We start from the raw sequence: 19,549 nt of genomic DNA on the forward strand, positions 1-19,549 counted from the left end.
TCATTTTTTGTTATCTCTGTAGCCCATAATGTTAGAATCAGTGTGTAAGTGAGGTTAATAAGGTCAAATGTTCACTGAAACAGGAATGCAGCTTAAGTCATTACAAATAAATTGCATGTTAATAGCATTAATTCTGGCATTTGTGGATTAATGACCAGTTGGATTAAAATAGTTTGCTTAGTAAAAGTGTTAGGATAATCTTTTCAGACCTTCATGTTACTACTACATTATTAGCTGCTTCATATTCTGTGTGGCATCACTAATGTACTGCTTTTTTTTTTATTTCCCTCGTAGTCATCTCTTTGGAAAGATGGTTCTCCATTTCAGCTCCCTTTTTGGCTTCCCCATCATACTCCTGTACCACTGGATGGGTTCAGCTGTGTCTTTGAATCTGGAAGATCCCAATGTGTGTAGCCACTGGGAAAGGTAATACTTTCCTTTTGGAAAAATAAGTGACGTAAATTGTGATGTAATAGTTTTGCTTTGCTTTGCTTGGCATGGTTCAAAATATTGAAGGCTTTTAGCTGAGTTAAAAAAAAAAGGGAAAAAATTCACTTTGCTGCATGGGCAGGTGAGTTCATGGATAAGTAAAGGCTGTTTAACAGTGGGCTGAAATGCATTTTTGCATTAGGGGTTAGGATGCAAAAAACCACTACAGTGGTTCTAGCAATGTTACACAACCATCTGGGTACTAGAAGTGAGTAAAAATAGCTCTTTCCAATTTAGGTGAAAAGGAGTTTTACATATGCAAAATATAATTAACCATATTGGAATTTGGCCAAATTTGATTATGCTGATTCCTTCCTATTCAGCGCTCACAGGATCTGAATTAAGATTTGTTGTTTAATTATTTTGATGAGGTTCAAAAATTTATAACATGCAAAACGAAATTCATCATCAATGCAGTTGGTCTGTTTGTTCATCCAGTTTCATGTGAATTGCAAAAAGCCACAATGAGCTGGAGAGGTTGAGCCTCCAGCATCTGCTGAACTTCTTTCCTTGTGTAAAGGTTATGATAGTGAAAACAAGACTTCTGGTCTCATTATAACTGTTGTGCCTGTAATTGATCAGCTGGTCCATGAGAAAGTCTGAATTCTCACAGTTCACTTGAGGACATCAGTATTTCCTGCACTTAATGTAAACTGTGTTGTATGCTTAGTCATGGGGAGTGCTGCTGAGCCACTGTACATTTATTTGTGATTGTTATGGGTGAATCTTTACAAAGAAAAATGAAACTTGTATTTACTTTTTTATAAAGTCTCTCTATTAAAAAAAAAAAAAAAAAAAACCCACACCAAACCAAAAAAACAAACAAAAAACAACAAACCCAAAACGTAAGAACATTCCTTGGGAATTTACCTCAGCTTCATGTAAAGGATTTGTCACCTCTGCTGCTGTGTACAGTTCATGCAGCAATGTGTATATGAAATAGTCACCATATTAAATACCTGTTCATAGTAGTCAGGCATTTGCCTGCAGTGTTACTGGGCACTGTCCTATATATTGTGTGCTTTGTTTACAGTTTTTGTAGGTAGAAGTGGTTTTGGGGAAAGCTACAACATAATTAAAGCAAAATGAGAAAGAAACCTTGAATATAACTACTTACACTGCATAATATAATTTAAAACAAGCTAATCAAAGTCTGCAGAAGGAATAACATACTGAAAAATGCATTTAGCAAGCATGCCCACTTTGTTGCATGGACTTTTTTTAACTCCTTTAGCTGTCTCAGAAATAGGGCAGAGCTCCAAATAAATAAACTTAGTGTTCACGCTGCTGCCCAAAGCAGGTGACAATGGGACAGAAGCATGAAAGGGCAAAGCCCCAGACAGAAGCTCTTGACTGCCACTGTCACTGTTTTATGCTTTAAATAAAAAATAGACCTCAGTCAGTACTAAAATGGTTTTTACAAACGAGCTGTGAGAAGGAGCAGAGAGTGCCCTGCCTCAGGGTAAGAGCACAGAGCCTCAGGCAAGCGCCAGCATCCCGCTGAAATTCGGGACAGCTGGGTGGATTAGGGCTGCTTGCCCTCATGCAGGAAAACACGGAGTAGGGTGTGTGCATTTAGGGGTGAGTGGCTCTGGATGTGCTTCCCCCTTGGCACAGATGGTGACAGCAGGATGAGGAGACTGTGGCTGTCACCCTGCAGTGGGGGCTCAGGGCTCAGAGAGGGTGTGAGTGGAAGGGAGGGAGAGCTGGTCAGGCTGTTTGGTGTTTTGGCTGGTCCTGGGAATCATCCTGCTGCAGGAGCTTGCCACGCATTCCTGTATTTTCAAGCTCCCTTGTGCAATCCAGGACTGGCTGCCAGCACAAACAGCCTCTCAAAGAGTTTTCTAGGATGATTCAATATTTTCCCCTTTTGCGACGGGGCTCTGCTCCTCTTGTCCTACTGACAGCTTTGGAGGCTCTCAGCGTGGGTTTGTTTCTAGGACACTGTATAACTGTGTAATTTGGCAAAAAATAATAGTGGGATTTTGTATAGTATTTCTGGGGGTGTGGTGTGGTGTGGGTGGTTCTCTGTTAAAAATTACCCAGTAAGCAAAAGAAAGTATGGTGTTTGGTGTTCATTAATTTCTGATTGCTGAATAGACTGTTTGGTGGTATGCCTGTGGTGTAATTTTTCAGTAATTACTACTCAGGTGTATTTCTGTTAACATTCACTTTGTATCTAAATGCACTTCATGTCTTCCTATAGGATCAAATTTTTATAAAAAAAATTCTCAGAAAGTCCTATTTTTTCTATTTTGAGTGATAATAGAAGAAACCTCATTTTCTGTCTCCTTAGCTAGCTGTTCAGTTATCCAGTTGCATTAATGAAAGTTTCCACAGGAGAACACCTGCACTACTTCCATTTGCTGCCTATCTGAGATACAGGTGTTCTGGTTTTAAAAAAAGTTAGGCTGACATTACATTTCTTTAAATGTCAAATGGTATTTCATCATATGTGTTACACAGTATAAACATGATGACTCTCTGCATTCTTATTTTTCTTTGCAAGCTTTCTGTCTCATTTTTTTTAGACATGAGTATTTTGTTATATTTATTCCATTCTGTAACTGGATTCTGTAAAAGACCTAATTAAATGTGACTGTACTAAAAGGACTTGCTTGATGATCTCTCGTTTTTTCTGTCTCTCCCCAGTTACTCAGTTACAGTGCAAGAGTCATATCCACATCCTTTTGATCAGATTTACTACACCAGCTGTACTGACATCCTAAACTGGTTCAAGTGCACACGACACAGGTGATGTATAAATCCTAATATTGTCAATTTGCTGATATTGTTAAGAACATTGACTCAAAATCAAGCATGATATGTAGGATTTTTTAGCTGTAGTGCCCAGCCTGTCTAATTGCTGTGATCTGTGTCAGCTGGAAAGTGCCAGTCCAAGCAATTTCACATAAATTTTATTAGCAGGTTGGGGTGTACCATCCCATGATGAAAAGAGAAAGCAAGGACCTTGGGAAAAACTAAATTCTCCAGACCCCACAAGGTGTACTTGTTCAGAAATATCACAGGGAACCCTTGTTGCTTGCAGTGTTGTGTTCTGAGGGAAGCAAGTGTATGCTTCTTGAAAGAAAAGTAAAAGGATTTGTTAAAGGAAACTTCCTATGCAAGCAGAAGGCAAGCAAGGGTTGAATGATTAAAAACTGATGGCATCTGTAAAGAGCATTTTCCTCAGAGGGATATGCCCATAAGTATGAAACATCACAAGTTAAAAAGTCCCCATTCTTTCCTTGCCTTCTGACCACCCCTGAACCTAAGGCATGTCAGGAAATCCCCCTTGGACTCTTGAAATTGGCAACAGACACATCAACTGGAAGCATTTTTTTCTTTTCTTATGACACCTGAATGTTTTTTAAAACGTGTATGAGTGCGTCCTGTCTTGCTTGTGAACTGAGGTATGTGACAAACACTCATTCCTCTCCTCAGGATCAGCTACCGCACTGCCTACAGACACGGTGAGAAAACGATGTACCGGCGCAAATCCCAGTGCTGCCCTGGGTTCTATGAAAGCAGGGAAATGTGTGTCCGTAAGTTCAGCCTTTTTTATTTATTATTTCTTTGGCTTTGAAGCTCCATACACCCCTCACTGTGCTGGTGGGTGCCTTGTGGAGGCCGAGTTGCAGGAGCTCAGTTGCTCACCAGTGATGCTTGGGCAGCTCTTGCTGGAGCCAGCTGGGGCTGAGCAGATGCAGGTGAGAGAATAGCTAGATTTCAGATGCCTTAAGTGCCTTCCTGTGGTTCTAGCTCATGTGGAAAAAGCACTGTGTGTTTTCACAGCATCAGTGAGTTCTCTAACACAGAAATAAACACAAGTTTTAAAACCACGAGGGAGATGGAAGTATTTTCTCCTTGCAATAGACCCCAGCAGATCATGCTGGACCTCTCTTGGAATACAGAGGTCTGTAACAACTCTTTGGAGGTCTCAGCACCTTTTCTGGGTGGCACACACCCCTATCTCCTGATCTAACCCAAAATTGGGAAAATTTGTGTCTGGAAAGTCTGGAGGCAACCTTGGCTCAGTTCTTTCTCTCTCATCTGGCCTTGTGCAGATCTAGGAAGGTCTTAAAATGGTATTTGATAAGAACATGTTTTATATCCTGGAATTTGACAAAAAAAAAAAAAGGTTTGATTCAAAACATTTTCTGCTTGTTCAAAAGCAAGGTCAAAATATTTTTTAGAAAGCTAATAAATCTGATATCAGATTGGCAATGACTTTAATTCTTTTTGTAATATATATATATTAGACTTACAAGAACCAATTTCTGACTACATTTGGTTATTATATAGCATGTGTGAATAATGATACTTAATTTTTTTATTAGGTAAAATACTTTTTGAAGTGTGTTACAGTTTGACTCATGATGTGATGACAGGTGTGATGGTGATTCTCTTATGTGACAACATCTTTTACATAGCTGTAGCATATGTAGTAAATTCATTGTGTCAACACAATGATATTCAGAACCTGAAAAATTCAAATACCACTGGACATACTAATTTTTCCTAATATTACATAAAAATGTGCCTGATAATGATACTCAGGACATATCTGCTCTGACTTCTGAAGTGACTGTGGAATGCCTTAGACTTTAAATTATGTGAAAGTACAGATCCTTCAGTGTAGCTGAGTTTGCATTGATTTGACCTTGGAAGAAAGAGAGAGACCTTCAGTCGTCATGATCTCCAGCTGGAGCATTTCCATTACTGCAGTTTTATTTCCATGCTGTGTGGATTATTTTGTTTACCTAATGGAAGGATTTAAGATGCCTCTAAAAAGCTAAAATACTTGTGTTGTTGTTGATATTTTGTTCTTTGTTCCTTTATGTGACTTCTCAATTCAGAAAAGTAAATTAGAAAAGTCTAATGTTAGATGGTTTTGGTATGACTCACCATTGCATGAATTAAAATTTCATTGCTGCTTCTCAAAAATAATAGGAATCTGTGTCATTTTGTCTTTAGGTGGGTTGACAAGACAGTGTATTTTAATTTTAAATCCAGCATTATATGGGGTTGGTACGTGGACTATTTATAAGAGTGTAGATATGTTGTAAGTACTAATTCACTTTCACTAAAAAAAAGTGCTTTTTGCTGTCCTCATGGAACTCCTGTTTATAGAGGATATAAATAATGTACAAATTTCTCACCTCTGTCTTCACTATTGCCAGCACCTCTGTAGAACAGCAGGTTAACTGGACCTCAAGTTATTTTACACCTGATGCACTTTCTGAGATAATCTAAATGCAGTTTGTATGCAGATACAAAGACAGAACAGTAATTCTGTGAAGTTCTATTAAGGAGCTTACTCCTAGCAGTTCCACCCCAGGCTGAGTGATTGACTAAATTTCATATTTATTCCAAAGAATTTCCTGCTACTTGTCTGCTACTATCAGTGGCAATCCCTAGGAGATTTGGCATGTGAATACTAGGCTTAGCTACAGACTGGAAACTTTTTCGAAAACTGCATTTTTTTTTTTAGCATGTTTCTGAAAAGAAAGATTTCAAAGGTTTTAAGACATTTTCTAGTGGCTTTCTTGTAGATGGACACACAAGCAAAGGTTGATTCTTCCTGGCAGCTTGAACATTTACCTCATTTAGTTTCTAACATTGTAGTATGTTTCTAAGAACCTTAATGGAGGACTATGCCTGTTGAATTTCCTCAAAGCATGAAACAGAAAATGCACCTTACATTTCAAGGTATAACTGGATATCACTCACTTACCTAGCAAAGAGCCATCAAGCACAGGAAAAAAGGATCAAACAAGGGCTGTGTTCTAGCATACAATGTAAAAGTGAAGGATTTATTTGAAAAAAAACCATGTTTATAATGTAGTTTAATAGATAATTTATTTTTTCCCATGACAAATGCTTGTTTCAATTAATTTGGAGGAAGTTGGAGTTAAACCTTGCAGTCATTTAATTTATGTGCATAATTACATCCTAACTATTTCAATTTTATGTTAACTGGTTTATGGCTGGCTTTTCGAAGTGAAAAAGCAACAGATCCTAAAGTGCATGCATAAGCTTGCATCAAAGATAAAAATACATTTTTTCAAGTTTTCTTTTAACATCGGATAATGAAGGCAAGAGTGTAGAAAAGAACTTGAAAAAACAATAAGGCACAAAAGAGAAGGGCAAATAAGATGTAAAAGCAAATGTGCAAGAGTAAACACAGATTACTTTTCATACAATAATTGAGGTTTCCCTTGCAAAAAAAGAAGACATGGCAATTGCTGCCAGGGAGTTTTTGGTGCTTCTTCACGAAAAAAAGACCAATTCATGTTAAGTTTTTCACCTGCATATAAGTATTTTTGTTAATCCATGCCCAACAATCCCATAGAAAGCCAAGAGAAAGTAGTTCATCTCTTCCTGGTGTCATTCATGTCTTTTCAGCTTCTTCTAGGTGATTTTTATTTTGTCCTCACCTCTTTGTAGCTCTGTGTTGTAAATTTTGGTTCTCTCATCCCCATGCCCACTGCAATTTTATTTTTTTTAACATGTGCTGTCTTTTACGGATGTAGGATTCACTTGCCAAAAATCAGTTAGCCCAGAAGGTGTCTGGAGCATAATTTCTTGTGGTTAGAGAGTAGATTTTTGTGTATATCCAGAATGTGGATCTGTGTTCTGAGCGTGGCATGAGGGGCAGTGCAAGGAGATAGGTCTGGCTTCTTGCAACTTCTTTATTTTTCTGTTCTGCTCCAGTTTGTCTCACAGAGGAGGTGGTGGAGCGTTGCCCTGTTGTATTCAAGGCTCAGTGCTCAGAAATTTGGGCTGAGCATGTTTGCATTCCCTGGGTTATTCCTACAAGTGCTCACACTGCACGTTTACAGTGACCTGCTGTTGCCTCGCGCCTTGCTGGCAAGGTTTTTCACACATTTGGTTTGTGGAGAGCCTCAGTGCCCAAGGCAGCCCTAACTAGGAAGGAATCTTCAAAGATACGAGTGATTCACGTCAAGTTACAAGACTAATGGAAAACTGTGATGTATTATTTAAACTCAGGCTTTCCATAACACATAAATAGGCAACAGAGCTCTGTGTTAATGCCTTGCTTCATCAAGTGTTTAAAAATTATTATTCTCCCTGTTGATTTCTAATGAGGATCACTTTAATGCACATCTGGAAACTAGCTTGTTAGAAATAGCTGAGAATGAAAACTAAAGGCTGTAAAAATAAGCATTTAATGGCTGGGATCCCATATAATCAAAATTTTTTATTTTATTGCTCTTTGTGTGTTTTTTCTTTTTCTTGGACACACTAAATGTAAAGGTGTCCAATATGCTTCATCATCTTTAATTGAAAAAAAATCAAAACAGTTGTAAGTATTTTACCTAAATACCTAATTACTCTAGAACATTTTCAATAATTTAGAACCGCAGTGATTCATATGTAGCCCCATTAAACTTGTTTTTAACATTCACTTTTTCTTTTTCCTCTTGATAACTTTATATTCATTTGTATAGCAGTCAGATTTAGTTTCTGTGGAAATGTTGGTACAAAGAAAAATTTCATCCTGTGCACATTTCTAAGTTTTATTGTTGTTTAGAGTAGAAGGAAATTATTACATGGTATGTATTTTGGAAAGTTAGGGGTATTTTGTGATTAATATATGATGGTCAGAGTCACATTAAATCTCTGGTCAGAGATTTTTCCGCTTGGGTGTATTATATTCTGTCATTCATAATGCTGGATATCCAAGCCATTTTCAATTTTTTCTTAGGTGTTTCCAACAAAAGGTCTGTTTCAAAGTAAGACTTAGCTTAGAAACATGTTTGCGAATCATTAAAAAAAAATAAATTTAAGTCAGCCCTGTTTAGCACTTAGAATAAAGGTTGCAGTGATTCATAAGGTTTATATGTCATGCTTTACTTCAATCACTGTCACTGTTTGTTTATTCTTCAACTGAACTGTGCAATCATTTGGAAAAGTTGGTACTAAAATATTGGTGTGTAGCAAATCATATTTTATCCATGCTGTTGCGAAAGAGCATTTCTTTGGATGCCTGTTGAAGTTCCCCTCTTTTTCTTGGTGTGAGGGTTTGCTGCAGAGAGTCACAGGATGGTTGAGGTTGGAAGGGACCTGTGGAAGTCATCCCATCCAAATTTCAGGCAGGGCCAACCAGAGCCTCTTGCCCAGGACCATGGTCAGATGGGTTCCCAACCTGGATCATACTTTGACTCTTTTTTTCATTAGATTTGGACCATTTCCTCAGAAGTATTATAGTAATACTAACACATTTTTAGCTGGAGTCGTCAAACTTAAGAGAAATAGAAGAGACTGAAGTGAAATATATTTTTAACAGATGCCACCACATACACTGGTATTTATTTTGCGTTTAAGAGGTATTCAAGACATGAAAGAACTAAGTTAGGGCTATTTTAGAGTATTTTAAAGACTATTTTTCCTAGTACTAGGAGTTCTGTAATTGTTTTGTTTCTTTTTTTTTTTTTAATTCCTTTCTCTGACAGCTCACTGTGCTGATAAATGTGTCCATGGCCGTTGCATTGCTCCCAACACCTGTCAGTGTGAGCCTGGCTGGGGAGGACCCAACTGCTCCAGTGGTGAGTTGTCACCTGCTTCTGCCTGTCTTGTAATCTTTCCATGGTGTTGTCCTCTCTTTTAGGTAGATAATCATCAGTTCTGTGCTTGAGCTTCTGCTCTCTGATCAGGGCTTTTTTTTCTGAGTTATCAGGTTACTCTGTGTAACCTGATTTTTCTTCATTTACTTGCAAACACTGTTCCCACATAGTAGCACTAATGAGCCTTTTTTTTGGTTTTTTTGTGCTCAGAAACATGCAGATAGCACAACATCTGGAGTAAAGGCATAATTTTATTTTACATGTAAGAAAATATCAGTTTTTATTTTACTAATGTGCAAAGTTTGATGGTGCCAGGTCCCATTTGAAAGCTATGAGGAAAGCCTTCCTAGCAACTCTGCCCTCCTTTTTCACTCTGCCACTGACTCAGCCATTTTTCCCTTCACTCCCTGGACTCTCAATGTCTTTCCATTGCACTGTGGTCAAATTTCTCCCATTTCCTTCTCCTTTCCCTTTGCCATAAGAGCATGTGCAGAGGATGAGGAGAGCAGAATTGTGCAGAACACAAATCATTATATTTTCTTCCCTTTGGCTGAAATACAGTTTCTCAAAGTAATTTTCCAGTTCATTATAATTCTTTATTTATTGTAGCCTTGTGGCTATCTTTTTAATGTCTTTAAAAATGTATTTTTGAGGCTAACATAAAACCACATATTTTGTTACAATCAGGTTCAAGGTGGGTCTCTGCTAGTGATTGTCTAGTTGAAAGAAATGTATTTTAGCCAACAATAAAAACAACTGTATTTACAAATTGAAGTCCATACACCTCGTAAATCTCTAACAAAGAAATTGCAATTACACTGCTAATTTCCTTAGTACATGAGTCCTATAAAATTAACAACTCTCTTTATCTTTCTTTTAAAAAAGGAAAATGTTATTTTCTTCAATTTTCAAACATGTTGCTGTCATAACTCAGTTCATCTGGAACTGATCTGTTGTTCCAGCAGCATATTTGTTGGCAAGAGGAAGAATTTAACTATTTTAAAATTAACTACTACATTTGTTGTGTGGTTTTTGTGTATGCTTACATGGGAGTCATATATAGCTCCAAAGAAACACCCAGGTTTTGCATAAGGCATAAAACTGAAAGAGCCATTGTTCTTTCACAACAGAGTGAAAGAACACTGTAAGACTGGCTGTAAGACTGGTCTTAATCTAATGTACTGAATTGTCAAAATAAATTGTCAAAACATGCTATCTTTCTTTCTGAAAACCTTATGCATTAAGCTCTTCTGTAACCAATCAAACATGCTGAAGAAATGTGAATCATTAGACAGCACAGATTGCAAAAATACTGTTATTTACTGAGATTTTCAAGCCTGAAAGTATGCTTTAGATGAGAGAGGAACCTCTAAATCTGCCTTTGGAAATAACCCTTCCTCTCACAGGATTTCTGTCTGGTATAATTCACTCTGAGTACACGTGCAGCTCTTTCCCTCTGCTTCTTCCTCAGCTGGTTGCCTTTTGTGTACCTTTGAATAGTGAGAGGCTGGTGATCCCCTAAATGCTCCTGGTGATGTTAGGGCTACCTGGAACTGCCAGAATTTGTTTGGGATTACTGGAGTGGCCATAGGAGAAAGGGGGTAGGCTGAGGGAGGGGATATTTCTGTGCCTGTGCTGCAGGAACATTTGTTCTGGGATTTATCCCCTTCTTGGAGAAACCTAAGAAAGTTGCTGACTTCACTCATTTGTCTTTCTGAGCTTGAGAGCTGATGTTTGTTGCTATCTGTCCATGATTTGCTTATCTGAAGAGCTACAGCACAGGTCAAACTGAATTGAGGAACAGTGGATAGTGTTGGAAATAACAGAAAGGGAGAGGGGCTTGGCTTTCTGAGCTTTCTTGTTGCTTGCCCTACATAAAAGATTTTGATGCTCTGCCTTTAGTTGTGTTTTCTGCATGATCCCCAACTTGGTTTTAGCTTTAGTCACAGAAAGGCAAAATGATACAAAATAAAGATCTGTGGGTTTTTTAATTACATTTTTTATATAGCAAGTTATTAATTCAGTAGGAATATATGCATATTGCCCTACTGTAATAATGTCCATCAAATAATCATTTTTCCTTCCTTAACTGAATATTTGAAAGACATGCCATTGTCTTTGTAAGGCAGAGGTTCAGGGATTTTATGGCTGCTGATGACCAGATAAAATGCCCTGCCTCAAAAGGAGATACTATCCTCAAAGGGTGAGGTATTAGGCCAACTTCCAGATGTAGTTGTCTGTTCATTTTCATGGATTCACACATATGGGAAGGAACTGTTCTACCTAGGGACCAAACATTTTGTAAAACTGCAGAACTAAACATTTTCTTCCAAATTGCTGTCCCTATCTCTATTGGAATTGTTTATTCTCCTTACAAAGGAATTTTATCTGCAAGTATCTGAGAACAGATTTAGTCCTGTTACAGCATCTGTCCATCTGCCAACCCCCCAGACTGATTTTTATCTGTTGTTTCTCAGGAGGGAATGAATTTTTTGGGTGACTCCCATTTCCTTTTGTAGCAAATATTACCTCCGTATTGCTATGACTCCTTGCCAATTCCTGAATGGTTTAGGTTAGTGGCTGCTCTCAGTTTAGGGAGAGGAGGCCTCAGGTTTGACCAGAGTGCTGAGCCTGTCTTTTTTCAGTGCTCAATTTTAACCCAGACTGTAACTCTGCTCCTCACCACATCCTCTGCCTTTCTGAGAAAAATACGTCCCAGCTGAGTGGGAAACAGGATTGGATCTGTTCTTCAGCAAGGAAAACCTGAGTTGTGGCCTAGCAGTTTTGTTAATTAGTAAAGTTTCCTTGGGGAACATTTCCTGCACAAGGTGTAATTTTTCTTCAGGTATTTTATTTTTATTTAAAGGAAATAGAGTGTGTTAGGCAGTGTTTGCTTGCAGTGAAAGTCACTGTGAGGTGGATCAAGAAGGTAGTAATAATGTGGATGTATCTGAGAGGAAAGACCACTTGGATCAAGAGATCATTCCGTTGTAGAACATTGCATTCTGGTGGGAGAGACGATAGTCATGCAAAACAATTTGTTCTGATACAGATTTATTGCCTGAACACAATAGTCAGGACAAGGGAGTGGACAGAAGATGTGTTGAGTGAAGAAGCAAGTGAATCAGCACAGTCCATAAGCTGAAGAAATACTTGAAGAATATTTCTTTTTTCCTTGAAGAAATACTTGTGAATTCCAGGAATATAAGTTGGACAGTTCAGGGCTAGGGACAAATGCAATATTAACAAATATTAACAAAGAGTGCTAAATATAGATTAAACAAACAGATTTTATTGAAGAACAGACAAACTGACGCAACTTTACCCTCCTGGACTAAATTACTGTTTTATCAAAATTTTAACTGGCATGTGTCAGATTGGGTTGTTTTTAAGAATGCTTTTGAGTACAGGTTGAGAATAGAATAGTCTTCTGTAGAAGTTGTGCTAGTAGGTGCCTGTGTAGATTTGGAGATGATCAAACCCTGTTGTATATTTCTAATTTATGTTTTTTACCTGTTTTTTGCTCACACTCCTGCAATACTGCTTTACATCTATTTATAACTGTTATTTATTTATATTATTTTTATTTATTTATATGATATTATTTATATTTATATTATCTGTAATTTAATGGATAATACATGAACCTGGTTGTGAGTGGTTGTGCAGTTCAGATGAGTTTCCTTTATATCTATTTATAAATTTTATTTACTTATATTTTTTTATATATATATAATTCATATTATTATCTGTATTATAATGGATAATACATAAACCTGATTGTCAATTCTGAGTGGGTGTGCAGTTCAGTGGGTGTCCTGTCCACAACCAGGACATCCACTTTGTTTTTCTCCTCGTGCCTAGCAGTCCACAGATAATTCCTTCAAAATCAATAGGACACTTTCTGGATAAGCTGGAGCAGAGGCAAAAATCAATATTACAGTGACTCTTCTGAAATGGTTATAGCCTTGTGATTTCCAAGGCATGAGTGGCAAAGTAAAAAAGGGAATGACATATCTTTGGTTTATGACCAAAGCATGTTTGTGAAAATGGGAGTGGGAATCTTCCATTTTTATTGTGCTGAAGTAATCTTGAGATTTGTCTGAATCACTGGGTTTTAATTTGTAATTTGATTCTCTTGGTGATTAGTAGAGCTTTATTGGGACTATAGTCTGATGTCATGGGAGTAGAAAAAGTGGCATGCAGATATAATTTGTCTCCAGGGTTTTGTAAAGCATGAGAAGAAAATTGGATTTTTCCTTAATACATTAAGCTGCAGGTCTAAGGCTTGCACCTCAGAGAAACTTTACCTTTAAATGGGCTTATTAAGGTACCTTTTAAACTGCAGTTGCTCTGCTCCTATCAGATTTCCTTCGCAGCCGTGGGTGTTTTGTAAAGTTCGCAAATTCCGTGAAAATCTCGCTGTTTTCTTCATGGGACTTGGCAGATGCAGGCCGTGGCAGAAACTGGATCCCTTGGCACTGCTGTGTGTGAGACACTCACGTGAGCCAGGGGCAGTGCCAGCTTCCCAGTGCAGCCCTGGATTTCCTAATAACCCTCCAGAGGTGGATGTGTGACTTTTGCAGTGAGACAGCCCCCGTGGAACCTGCTTGGAGCCACCTTACACACTTTGATGGCACAGAGTCCTCCTAAACTGAGCTTTTTCTGGGCCAGGGCATTACTTTCCTTTTTTCTTTTTATTTTTTTTTCTTTTATTTTTTCTCCTTTTTTTTTTTTTTTTTTTTGACTAATGCAGCTTGCAAGATACGCTTAGGGAGTTAGCTCATCCCTGAGTTTTCCAGGCTGTCCAGCAGGCTGCAGAAATAAGTTCTGGTTTTAACCACATCCTTGCATTAGGAAGGCTTGGTTCCCAGAACTGGGGAGCTGGCAAACACACGGGCAAAACTGCAGAGTGTCCTGGCAGACAGCTGTTTTGCTTTTATGGAAAATGTAGAGATTCAAGTAACACAGAACTTCCCCCAGCCCAGCTCCCAAATAAATGTGACAGCAGGTCATAAACAATCTTAAATTTAACCTGTTCATATTTAATGTGTCTTCCCTATGTTCACTGCCCATAATTCTTCTGTAATTATTGCTGCTGTAACTTCCCTGACTGACTTCTCCTCAGTTTTTCCAGCTGAACACTTCATTTTCCCCTCTAACAAGGCTGAATATCTTTGAGTTGAGAAACTAACCCACCAGCAAGTCAGATGAGGTGCAAATAGGAAAAACAGATATTAAATGGAAGTTGCCATCACCTTCATTTTTATCTGCAGGGTCACTGTGGTAGGTGGCATCAAAATTTCCAGGGCTACATAGCACCTTTGCTTGTCTGGAGGTTCAGTACAACTATGCATTTGAAATAATAATACTCTTATGTTTGGTATATCTTTGGTGCTATGAATCATTTTGGTTTGGAACTCCTAGGGAAATTAATAGATTTTATGGCCATGTGTCAGAATTTTGCTTAATTACAGTATCACTCTTTAAGCAAAAGTAGAAACAAAAAAAAATTGCTTTCTACAAAACAGAGTTATTAAATTTACTTATATTGAGATTTACTTAAGGGAAGGCATTCCAGTTAAATTGTGATAGTTTTATTGCTTTAAATTTTTTCTGGACCAGAGAAACTTTTCATTTCTGCTTTTCACTGTTTTGGAAACCCAGTAATTTGTACTGTTTGCCTAAGCTGATTTTTTGACTAAGGTCTGTGTTGGGGTTTTTTTCCCCCCTACTAACAGTTCCTAAGTATTTTTAGTGCTGATTTCATTTCAATCTGCCTTATATATTGGCAGGCTGATATATTTTCAGTGGCTGACTTAGTAGGTTTTCAAGGATATGAGGGATACCATTTGTGGCTAATTAAAAACAATTAAGATGACTTTCCAGTCATTGGAAAAAAAAAAAGTTAAAAAGCTAACTTATGGTTCTACAAGGATATCTGTACAAAATGAGGGTCATGGGAAGGAGGTAGTACAAGCAGGTTCTTAAAATTTTTCCTATAATAATAATTATTTTAAACAGGTTTTTATCTCACAGTAACATGATAAAATGAACACCAACAACCATCTGTGTGTGTTTTCCTTATCAATTATCCATCCTTGTGTTCTGCTGTCCAAAGCACTTTAAAGAGTCTTGGAAATTTATGGCTTGTGAAAGGCATATAGTTCCAGTCTTTCATAGGATCTGAAAAACACATTTTCATTGTTCTTCCACTTCACGGATCAAAAGGCTTTTATAAAGTAAACAAGAAAAAACCCTGAATTACGTTTAAGCTTAGCGTTTTGAATAAAAAATCTTTTCTTACACACAAAACAAAAAGTAACAATAAAAAATACGCCACAGGGTAAAAGGCCTATAGTATAACAAATGCAATCAGAGAGAAACAAAGGACTGAAAGAAAATTCCAGATCCAATAGAAACGGTATTCTGGGAAGAAAAAAAAGAAAATTCCATGCATTTTTGCATCTGGGATGTAGGTAAAGTAGGTCTTTTACTAAAAAACGTTGGTATTTTATAATTATTATGAGTGATTCTCTGAAGGAAGAAGGGTTTTTATTAATATGCATGTGCCATTTTCATAGCATTTTGAGATGACTACAACTGAGCAAAATAAAAAAATTATACGGAGAATAATCCATGGTTTTATGTAATAATACTTTGAAGGTTTTCTACCGGATGTTTTTATTCTAGTTTTCAGAGTAGCTGGCTTTGTTTCCTGGGTTTTTTGACTCATCTCTGAAGTTTCTGTTTGCCATGTTCCACATTTGCTGTCCAGGCTGACAGGCTGATATCACTGGAGGCTTAATGCATCTTGTCAAATTTAAAATACACTTTGAGTATTCATAATTTTCACAATCAGCAGGAATTACTTGGCCTAAATTCCAGTTAGGAGAATTATTATCTGTTTCCTACCGTGCAGAAATATCCTAAGGGAAACAAGTGCAATCCATTTAGATCTGCAGATGGAAGTACCAGAAAGAGTAGTTTCAAGAACACTGTCTAAACTTTCCACTAGGTGTGATGTGAGTATAGATTAGTGATAAATCTATATTTTGTCCTTTTTTTTTTGCTTAGAAAAATCAACGGATTTCCCTTCTGTTGACTCTTGGAAGTCACACCTTGGGGCATGTCCAGGGATTAGCAATGTCCAGGGATTAGCAATCTTGTTTGTAGCAACAAGACTGTCAGTGGAGTACCCCTTTGGATAAATCAGAGTTTTCTCAATACTGTACTTTTTTTACTCACACTGTCTATGGTTGGCTGAAGGGAAGGGAAGAACAGGGAGGAACAGGGAAGAGAAGAACAGGGAATGATGTTGAAGCTATGGGCAGCTTCATTTTCTTTACATGCCAAAGCAAGGAAAATCACCTTTCACTTACTAAAGGCTGTAATTGCTTGAAACTTTCTGAAGGAACTGTGTTGGGAGTTTTGAGGACAGAGAGATAGCAATATGTGTATTCTGCCAGTGCTAGGTTGTTTTAAATTTATACTTCACAATATTGCATTCCAAGGGAGGGAGTATTTACTCCCTGCTGTCTGTGGTAGGGAATTTTGTTTTCAGTTTTTTCAAAAGACCATAAAAATACATAAGGCTAATGAAGTGATAAGAATCTCCTCTGTTTTCAAACAGTGGTATGTATTTCCAGGAACACACTGCAGTGTGTCTTGCAGAAAGATGGGTAAGATAGACTAAAATCTCATTTAGTTGTCTCAGTGCTACATATGAGACACCTGCAAGAAACTGACAGCAAGGACTGTAAATCTTGGTTTTGCTGTAGTTCTTCTCCCTCCCCAATGGCACAAAAAGAAGTGATCTTTAAAAATAGCATTGCAATAAACATTGTCTGGCTTCAATATGAAGTTATAAGGGAAATTGTGGCATAGTTAAAAGGTAGTTGCAAGTTAGAGTTTCTAAGGAGGTCTTTCTTCTGAACTGTTCTCTGGCTTGATCTGGTAGCCTTATTTGTTTGTTATAGGTCAGCCTTTAGAGAAATGCAGAGTTTTAGGTGATCAAGGTGGGTTTATAAGGAATGACCTAGGAATTGTTTTTGCCCTTTAATAAAATCAACATTTTTAAAAACCAGGAAAAAACTGTACAAGCATTTGACCATATTTAGTTAAAAGTGTTTTTGTTTATAAATAACAATAAAGTAGTTGCCAAATGTGTTTCAGATTGTTAGAAAAAATAATTTTTAAAAATAAGTTAAAATATCAGGGCTCCCACCACCCCAGTTTGTAGATCACAAAAACCATTTGCACAAAACCACATTTAGCCCAGCACAATAATGATGTGCATTACAGTTATTTTGCAAGGAAATCATATGCTGTACTGGAGACCTTTACATCTTCAAAGATGCTACAAAAGGCCCCAAATTGGTAGCAGTTTCCATCACAGTTTTCAGTTTCTTCTCAAAGGTGGTTCTTTTACCATTGAGTCCTTAAGCTTCTCCCTGTTTCTTGAATCACTTGGCCCCAGTGTCAGCAAGAATTTTTATCATGGTAGACCTGCATAGTCTTGGAGATTCTTACCACAGTGCTCATGTTAAATAGAATTTATGCAATGCAGTGCTCTTATTCCAATTCCTGCTTTTGCTCAACAAAGCAGAGAGCAAAGTTCTCCTTCCTGTGTCTGTGGCATCGTGTGATGTGCACAGTGCACACTGTGGTGACAAAAAAATATATTCCCAAATGAATAATGAAAGGAAAATATTATAAGAAGATGTGACATTAATAGCACAGTGTTAAAAGCGTTGTTTATGTGTATTTTGTTTTTTCCCCTACAGCATAAGGTGAATGCAGAAAGGACCCTGTAATCTGATAGTAAAGCTGACAGGGAGACTAACTAATTCTTTTGTTTAAAACACAAGAAAACCTGAGGGTGAATATAATGTGTGAAAGGCAAAGAGGGCCTTTTGTAAAGCAGGTGTTCTGTGTAAGACAGAGCAACAATAAACCAGTTCTCTAGGATCAACACAGAAAATTAATACTGCTCCCTGGCTGGGTTTGGCACCTCTGAGTGGATCAGACTTGGGGGCTGATGCACCATCCTTGTGCTGAAACCATTCTGAACATTCTCTTGTCCCTGTGCATTGCTCCCTTTTCCCCCTGTTCTGAGAGAGATGGTATCACAGCTCAGGATCTGTGGGGAAAATCGGTGTGTGAGGATTTTGCAGGTGCCTGCTTGTGGTGTGTGCCCTGTTCATGTGTGCCTGTGACCTGGGTGCAGCCAGCACAGCTCTGCTCATTAAACTCCTGCTGACACTCTGTAACGTGGCAGCAGTCATTAACTGCAAGAATATCCCATTGCATCAAATTAGCAGATGTGTGTGACTTCCAGCCCAGTGTTTGAATCCTAGAAATAGCCTGATGTAATAATTGTATAAAAGTAATCTGAACTCACCACAGGAAATGTTTCCTACCCTTTGCCTTCTCTTCTAGTAGTAAACTGAGCATCAGCTGCTGACAAATCACTCTGATTTCCTATGGAGAATTTTCTTGATGATCAGTCAGAGGTAAAATACATGATTTATCCATCTTGGTTGGTATTATTATTTATTCCCCTTAATCCTGCACATTTCTCCACAGTTCTGCCCATAAGTCACAGGTGGATGGAAGGCTGGTGACAGACCTTGTGTGAAGGGTTGTGGCAAAACTGCACCGTGCTGGGGCCACCACTGGCATGTAGTGAAAGGTTGCAAAGTCAGTATTTGTTATTCACCTGATCATTGCTGGGAGAATGGCCCTGAGGCTGGGTGTTTGCCAGCCATAGGACGTGCTTTTATTTTAATGATTTCCTGCAAACATAATGAGAAGGTCACGCCAGGAAACTAATTAATGGTTATGCACTGGCCAGTGCATCCTGCCCAGATGAGGCTGGGTGCTGGATGCAGTGGCTGATGCTTGGTAGGAGCAGTTTCTGGGCCCTGTGGCTCTCAGACTCGTTGCACTGGGTCTTCAGGAAGCTGCAGGAATATTGCAGCCTGCACCAAATGCCCCATTCCCAGCAGCTGGTAAAAGAACACCACCTCTCACTTACCAAAGAAGAATAAATCTCTTGCCAGTCCCATCTTTGTAGCAAGGGCACATTCTGGCTGCTTCCATCCTTGCCTGAGCTCTGCACTGGAACAGTTGTGGTGTGGCAATGGGTTTGAATTTTCCTGTTTATCAGACGTGTCTGGACAGGGCTTTTTGAGTTTTGGGGTTTTTTTTTAAAAAAATTATTACTATTATTATTATTATTACTTGTTTGATGTATTAATTAATATTTCCATGAGGAACTGCAAAAATTGAAATTTTGTCTGAAACGAGAAGACTTTCATCTAACGTGTCAAAAAAAATGTATATAAAAATTTAGGGGTTTCTGCTCTGTCATGATAGAACATGTGACTGTCTCAGGCATCTTGACAGCCATACATGTATTTTTTGTATCCCAAAATAGCTACTTTCCTGCCTGGTTGAGCAGGAGG

At 38.0% G+C, this 19,549-nt stretch overlaps 1 protein-coding gene across 3 annotated transcripts in view; it reads left to right on the forward strand.

Moving 5' to 3' along the window:
• MEGF10 (multiple EGF like domains 10) overlaps positions 1 to 19,549 on the forward strand; it is an 85,764-nt gene that overhangs the window by 18,062 nt on the left and 48,153 nt on the right. For all 3 annotated transcript variants that reach the window (XM_064402744.1, XM_064402743.1, XM_064402745.1), the window contains exons 2-5: positions 295 to 426; positions 3,142 to 3,243; positions 3,934 to 4,034; positions 8,970 to 9,062. In XM_064402744.1, the coding sequence (XP_064258814.1) occupies positions 311 to 426; positions 3,142 to 3,243; positions 3,934 to 4,034; positions 8,970 to 9,062 (412 nt within the window). In that variant the 5' untranslated portion in view covers positions 295 to 310. The remainder of the gene's footprint in view (positions 1 to 294; positions 427 to 3,141; positions 3,244 to 3,933; positions 4,035 to 8,969; positions 9,063 to 19,549) is intronic.

The sequence above is a fragment of the Passer domesticus genome, chromosome Z (assembly GCF_036417665.1).
Source record: "Passer domesticus isolate bPasDom1 chromosome Z, bPasDom1.hap1, whole genome shotgun sequence".
In the NCBI taxonomy this organism is placed as follows: domain Eukaryota; kingdom Metazoa; phylum Chordata; class Aves; order Passeriformes; family Passeridae; genus Passer; species Passer domesticus.